The 7,088-nt window shown below is 67.9% G+C and overlaps 2 protein-coding genes across 2 annotated transcripts in view; one reads left to right on the forward strand and one right to left on the reverse strand.

Annotated features, from left to right (window-relative positions):
- Positions 1 to 3,973: 3,973 nt before the first annotated feature.
- Positions 3,974 to 4,390, forward strand: EMIHUDRAFT_245853 (hypothetical protein; the record flags this gene model as incomplete). The annotated part of the gene is made up of 2 exons (XM_005767836.1): positions 3,974 to 4,083; positions 4,138 to 4,390. 2 exons carry the CDS (start codon positions 3,974 to 3,976, stop codon positions 4,388 to 4,390), a joined length of 363 nt encoding a protein of 120 aa, XP_005767893.1.
- A 2,126-nt stretch (positions 4,391 to 6,516) lies between these two features.
- EMIHUDRAFT_445591 (hypothetical protein) overlaps positions 6,517 to 7,088 on the reverse strand; it is a gene marked incomplete at its 5' end in the record, with an annotated part of 2,149 nt that continues 1,577 nt past the window's right edge. Inside the window, one exon of the mRNA XM_005767837.1 lies at positions 6,517 to 7,036. Coding sequence (XP_005767894.1) covers positions 6,714 to 7,036 — 323 coding nt within the window. The remainder of the gene's footprint in view (positions 7,037 to 7,088) is intronic.

The following is a 7,088-nucleotide window of genomic DNA, read 5'->3' on the forward strand; positions in this document are numbered from 1 at the left end:
GCGGCGGTGCGCCCCGTCGCTGTCCTGGCGCACATATTTGTTGGGCCCGGCAGCGCCTCTCGCCGCCGGTGAAGCGCGCTCGCCTCTTCCTTTGCGTCGCCAGCCGAGCCGCGGCGCCTTCGGCTGCCACGACGCGCTCAGCGGCGGTGTGGTCGCACGCTGCTGATGATCGCCTTCATCGCGGGGCTTGGGTCGGTGCTGCCTGACTCCGCGGAGGCGGCGGTCTTTAGCGAGGACTTCCTCCGCACGCTGCTGATGATCGCCTTCATCGCGGGGCTTGGGTCGGTGCTGCCTGACTCCGCGGAGGCGGCGGTCTTTAGCGAGGACTTCCTCCGCACGCTGCTGATGATCGCCTTCATCGCGGGGCTTGGGTCGGTGCTGCCTGACTCCGCGGAGGCGGGGGTCTTTAGCGAGGACTTCCTCCGCACGCTGCTGATGATCGCCTTCATCGCGGGGCTTGGGTCGGTGCTGCCTGACTCCGCGGAGGCGGCGGTCTTTAGCGAGGACGGCTCGCGTTGCGCTCCGCCGCCGTGCGGCGGTGCGCCCTGTCGCTGTCCCGGCGCCTGTTCTGGTGGGCCCGACAGCGCCTCTCGCTGCGGTGGGGCGCGCTCGCCTCTTGCCCTCTGCGACGCGCGCTGCCAGCCGAGCCACGACGCGCTCGGCAGCGGCGTGGCGGTTTGCGTTGCGCCCCTCCGCCGTGGCGGCAGTGCACCCCGTCGCCGCCCCGGCGACTGGCACCCGCCTGGTGGACTTCTCACCGTCGGCGGGGCTCAGACTGTGGCGCCTAAAGCCTAATGCTGTGGCGCCCAGAGGCTGGGCGCGGTCCGCTGCTGCGGCATGCTCGGCGGCGGCGTGGCGATTTTGCGCCTGATAGCGACAAGGCATCTCGGCGGGTCGTGGCGGCAGTGCACCCCGTCGCCGCCCCGGCAACTGGCACCCGTCTGGCGGACCCCTCACCGTCGGCGGGGCCCAGACTGGGCGCCTAAAGCCCAATGCTGTGGCGCCCAGAGGCTGGGCGCGGTCCGCTGCTGCGGCATGCTCGGCGGCGGCGTGGCGGTTTTGCGCTGCGCCCCGCCGCCCTGGCGGCGGTGCCCCCCGTCGCCACCCCGGCAGCTGGTACCCGTCTGGTGGACCCTCACCGCCGGCGGGGCTCAGGCTGTGGCGCCTAAAGCCTAATGCTGTGGCGCCTAGAAGCCGAGCCGGCTCAGCCACCCACCCGCCGTCTCCCTGGAGGCTCTTGGCGGGTCGCCAGGAATGCGGCGCAAAGCATCCAAACCCGTCTGCTCGGAAGCTTGCACAGTCAGGCTGTGGCGCCTAAAGCCCAATGCTGTGGCGCCTAGAAGCCGGGCCTGCAAGGTACCACTTTGGGACGCTCGCGGCACCGGCCAGCCGGACGCGCGAGGAACCTGCGGACGCTCACTGGCACCGGCGCCGAACGCGACGGACGCAGAGAGGCACCGCCTTGGGCAGACGGTTACCTTCCGGAGCTGGCCCACGGAGCTGGCCCACGGAGCTGGCCCACGGAGGCTGGCCCACGGAGCTGGCCCACGGAGCTGGCCCACATGGAAGGTCGCCGGGAATGCGGCGTAAAGCATCCTGCGCCTGGGTGACGGCGATAAACTACCTTCCATCGGACTGGGTGACTGTCCTTAAAATACCTTCCACATGCTGGGGGGGGGGGTCCCGCCCCCCCCAGCACCTTCACCACATGCTAGGGGGGGGGTCGTGGCCGAGGACCCCCCCAGAGACTCGTGGTCAGACCCTCCGGGCCCTTGATTTTACGCCTCATTTTGCAGCATTTTCGAGGGGAAAATCATCTTTTGGAGCTACATGAGCCTTGAGACTGGTCAGATTCCCCAACATACCGGTCTTTCAGCCACGATTTCACAATTTTGGGGGCAAAATCGGCTCTCTGGCGGGTATTCTTAGCCCACGACCTCCCGGGGGGTGCCCACCACATGCTAGGGGGGGGGTCCGACCCCCCCCAGAGGCTTCACCACATGCTAGGGGGGGGGTCCCGACCCCCCCAGAGGCTTCACCACATAGGGGGGGTGGGGCGTGAGCAGAAGTGCGCCCCCCTCCCTGGAAGCGATGTCCGCCTGCTCCCACCTGACCACGAGTCTCTGGGGCCAGGCCCGGGTAAGTCAAAGAAAAAGAATTTTACGTCCGGGCCCAATGTAGTCCAAAGAAAAGAAATTTGACTGGCTGGCATGAGCGGCGCCATCCTCCCAACCCAGCTCGCCGACCTGGCTCGGGGCGACCTGGCCTGGCTGCGCGGCTTCCTCTCCGGGCGGCGGACGCGCGGCACGTCGCTCGCGGCCCAGCTCGACGCGCGGCACGACACCGAGAAGCAGGACACGCTGCTCACCTGGGCCGCTCGGCACGGGCAGGCCGAGGCGGTGCGGCTGCTGCTCGAGGGCGGCGCGAGCGTCGGGGCGACGAATGGCGGCGGCGCTTCCGCGCTGTTTATTGCATGCCAGGAGGGCCAGATCGAGTGCGCCCGGCTGCTCCGCGAGGCTGGCGCGGCGACTGACCAGGCCACAGAGCACGGCACCACGCCGCTGTCCATCGCGAGCCAGGAGGGCCACCTCGAGTGCGTCCGGCTGCTTCTCGAGGCCAACGCGGCGGTCGACCAGGCCGATGATGAAGGCGCCACGCCGCTGAGTGCTGCGAGCTTGACTGGCGAGATCGGCTGCGTTCGGCTGCTCCTCGAGGCTGGCGCCGCGGTCAACCAAGCAGACGCTGAAGGACGCACGCCGCTGTACGTTGCGTGCCAGGAGGGGCATTTCGAGTGCGCCCAGCTGCTGCGCGAGGCTGGCGCGGCGACTGACCAGGCCACAGAGCACGGCGTCACGCCGCTGTCCATCGCGAGCGAGAGGGGGCAGCTCGAGGCCGCCCGGCTGCTTCTCGAGGCCGGCGTCGCGATGGACCAGGCGGACGAGGACGGTGCCACGCCGCTGTTCATGGCGTGCGAGAAGGGCCAGCTCGAGTGCGCCCAGCTGCTCCTCGAGGCCGGCGCAGCGGTCAACCAAGCCGAGCAGGATGGCGCCACGCCGCTGTACGCCGCGTGCGAGAAGGGCCACCCCGAGTGCGCCCGGCTACTCCTCGAGGTCGGCGCAGCGATCAACAGAGCCAAGGACAACGGCACCACGCCGCTGTTCATAGCGAGCCAGGAGGACCACCTCGAGTGCGCCCAGCTGCTCCTCGAGGCTGGCGCGGCGGTCAACCAAGCCCGCAACGACGGCGTCACGCCGCTGTTCATGGCGTGCCAGGAGGGCCAGCTCGAGTGCGCCCGGCTGCTCCTCAAGGCTGGCGCGGCGGTCAACCAAGCCAAGCAGGATGGCGCCACGCCGCTGTACATCGCGTGCCAGCACGACCACCTCGAGTGCGCCCGGCTGCTCCTCGAGGCTGGCGCAGCGATCGACCAAGCCAAGCAGAACGGCGCCACGCCGCTGTTCATGGCGTGCCAGCAGGGCCGGCTCGAGATCGCCCAGCTGCTCCTCGAGGCTGGCGCGGCGGTCAACCAAGCCGATGAGCAAGGCGCCACGCCGCTGTTCGCAGCGTGCCACCAGGGCCACCTCGAGGTCGCCAAGCTCCTCTCCTCCTACGGCGCCTCCCGCGCCGCTACGCCCTTCGGCACGCCCGAGGAGGCCGCAAACAGCCAAGGCCACACCGACCTCGCCGCCTGGCTGGTCGCCAGCCGCGGCTGGACGCCGCTCCAGCATCTCGAGGCGTGCCCGAGACTAGCGGCCGAAGGCGTGAGCGCGCTGTCCTCACGCCCATTGCCCCTCTTCCGCAGGCGCTCACCGTCGAGCGGGCGCGGGCGCTGCTGCGCGGCGGCGCCGACCCGCTCGCCGGCGCGCCTTCTGCCCTCGAGCGGGCGCGCGTCCTCTGCTCGTGGGGCGAGTCGGATCCGACAGCTGCGGCCGTCGGTTCCACAGTCGCGATCCACTCTCTCGTCTCGCGGCCCTCGATGAACGGCAAGGTCGGCGTCGTCGTCTCCGCAAACGCTTCGACGGCTCGCTTCGGCGTGCGCGTGGCGGGCGAGGCCAAGGCACTCGCACTGAGGCGCGCACTGCAATGGTCTCTCCCCGACTCGCCGGATCCTCTCTTTGACACACCTCTGCCCTCCCTCAGGCCGGCCAACCTGGAGCCAGCGGCCGCGGCGGTGGCGGTGGGCAGGCTCATCCTCAAGGCGGCGGAGTGGTCGCCGCAGTCGCACGAGCTCTTCCCGACAGCGGCTCGCAAGCGGGCGGTCGAGGTGATGCGGCTGGGCTACCTGATCGCTTGGGACGAGGAGCGCTTCGACAGCCGCGAGGGAGCGGCTCCAGAGCTGGCGGACATCTGGCGCGGCTTTGTGCTGCCAAGGGTGGTGGTGCGTCTGCGATGACATGATGACTGCTTTGGTCCTGTTTTCTTCGTGGCAGCCAACCCCCCAGGATCTCGCCCCTCTTCTCTCTCGCTCTCGCTTGGTGGCGTTGGACTGCATTTGTTTTTTGTGGCTTCTTGTTTGAAGAAACGGAGACAACAAATAACCAAAACACAAAACTGGCTGCGTGCCTTCCTCTCCGGGCGGCGGACGCGCGGCACGCTCGACGCGCGGCACGACACCGAGAGAAGCAGGACACGCTGCTGACCTGGGCCGCTCGGCACGGGCAGGCCGAGGCGGTGCGGCTGCTGATCGAGGGCGGCGCGAGCGTCGGGGCGGCTGACAGCTACGGCGCTAGTACCGCGCTCCTCCTCGCGAGCGAGGGGGGCCACCTCGAGTGCGTCCGGCTGCTCCAACAGGCTGGCGCGGCGACCAGCCAGGCCATGGAGAATGGCGTCACGCCGCTGTTCATCGCGTGCGACAAGGGCCACCTCGAGATCGCCCGGCTGCTCCTCGAGGTCGGCGCGGCAGTTGACCGAGCAATGAGCGACGGCACCACGCCGCTGAGCGCTGCGAGCTTCAACGGCGAGATCGACTGCGTCCGGCTGCTCCTCGAGGCTGGCGCGGCGGTGAACCAAGCAGACGCTGAAGGCTTCACGCCGCTGTACATCGCGTGCGAGAGAGGCCAGCTCGAGTGCGTGCAGCTGCTTCTCGAGGCCAGCGCAACGGTCAACCAAGCAGACGCGGAAGGCGTCACGCCGCTGTACGTTGCGTGCCAGGAGGGGCATTTCGAGTGCGCCCAGCAGCTTCTCGAGGCCAGCGCTTCAGTCGACCAGGCCAACAAGGAGGGTACCACGCAGGAGGACCACCTCGAGTGCGCCCAGCTGCTCCTCGAGGCCGACGCTGACATCAACCAAGCCCGCAACGACGGCACCACGCCGCTGTACATCGCGTGCCAGAAGGGCCACCCCGAGATCGCCCGGCTGCTGCGCGACGCTGGCGCGGCGGTCAACCAAGCCCGCAACAACGGCGCCACGCCGCTGTCCATCGCGTGCCAGAATGGCCACCTCGAGATCGCCCGGCTGCTCCTCGAGGCTGGCGCAGCGATCGACCAGGCCGATGAGCAAGGCGCCACGCCGCTGATCATGGCATGCTTCAGCGGCCACCTCGACGTCGCCAAGCTCCTCTCCTCCTACGGCGCCTCCCGCGCCGCTACGCCCTTCGGCACGCCCGAGGAGGTTGCAACCGAAGAAGGCCACGCCGACCTCGCCGCCTGGCTGGTCGCCAGCCGCGGCTGGACGCCGCTCGCGCACCTTGAGACCCTCACCGCCGCCCGCGCCACCTCCCTCCTGCGCAGCGGCGCAAGCCTGCACGAGGGCGAGCCGACGCCGCTGCGGCGCGCCGCGGGCGGCGAGGGCGAGGCGGCGGCGCTGGTCCGGCGGGCGGCGGCGCCGTGGTCGCCGGCAAGAGGGCGGTCGGGCGCACGCGCTCCGTCGGCTGCGGCCGTACACGCACTTTCTCTCGCTCTCCTTAGCACTCGCCACAGCAATGGCCGCTCCCGCCCGCCTCGCCCGTGTTTGATTGGGCATTGGCGACGTCGTGCCTCTCGGCGGAGAAATTTACCTTACCTTACCTTACTGGCTCGTAAAAAAGCTCCGCAGTCTACGTGACAACGTGCGAAAAACGAAAATATTAAATTGGTGGTACCAGTAAAGCCGTAGCGCAACAGGTGTAGGTTATTTTTGCTTGGGCGGCACTCATGCTGAAATTCTGGAAAAACCCGGCCGGCCCCTGCGGTGCCCCTACCTACCTACCTACCTACCTACCCTACTTATGGGAAACTAAAAAAGAAATCGCTCGAGGGTGAAGGTGGGGTACCACATACCAACTAAAGTGATGGTTGGTGGTACTCTCCTGCATCCACAGTCCTTCTTGTGACATGGCAGGCCACTCTCAAGCCCTACAAGCATCAGATCACCCATTTGGGGAGGGTTGACATCGTGATTTTGGCGGAAGATTTCTTTTTCTGCTGTGAAAATTCCGGCGTGAAGAGAGGGAAAAACCCAACGGGAGGGCCCAGACCTACCCTACCTACCCCGGCATGAGTGCCGCCCAAGCAAAAACAACCTACACCTGAGCGCAAGCAACTACTCACATGCATAAAGCGCTTAAAAGGAAACACATGCGCATGCCCCCAAGACCGTGTGCATCGCTACTACACCAGCATAACGCACCACGACATGAGACCCCGGTGACACTAGGGCGCGCACGGCCCTACACAGCTAGACCCGAGCACAATGTGGAGTTACCGCGCTGGCACCCGGGCCACGCGGGATTGCGACAGTCACGCTCCAGGGACCAAGCCGCGCCGGGCGGCGGCTAACTTATGACTACAGTTCCGACGCGCGCGTACGCGCCGCGGAGCGGGGCAGGGCAGGACAACGCTGGTGCGGCAGCCGCAGACACCACACCTGCCTCCAGAGACAGCGGCAAGATCGCCTCGCGGCGCAGATCGCGCGCGCGCCGACCCGGGCTCCTCCCAGGCGGAAGAAAAGAGTGGCTCGGCGCGACCGCCCCTAGATAGCCGCCCCGAGGAGCCCCCCCCCCCCCCCCCTACAGCGTCTCGACCAGATCTGTCAGCAGCTTGACGACCATTCGGAGCGTCCCCTGCAAAAATATTTGGAGAGGGTTTTGGGGGATGGGTGTTGGGGAAGGGTGT

This window comes from Emiliania huxleyi (genome assembly GCF_000372725.1).
Source record: "Emiliania huxleyi CCMP1516 unplaced genomic scaffold EMIHUscaffold_479, whole genome shotgun sequence".
NCBI lineage: Eukaryota > Haptophyta > Isochrysidales > Noelaerhabdaceae > Emiliania > Emiliania huxleyi.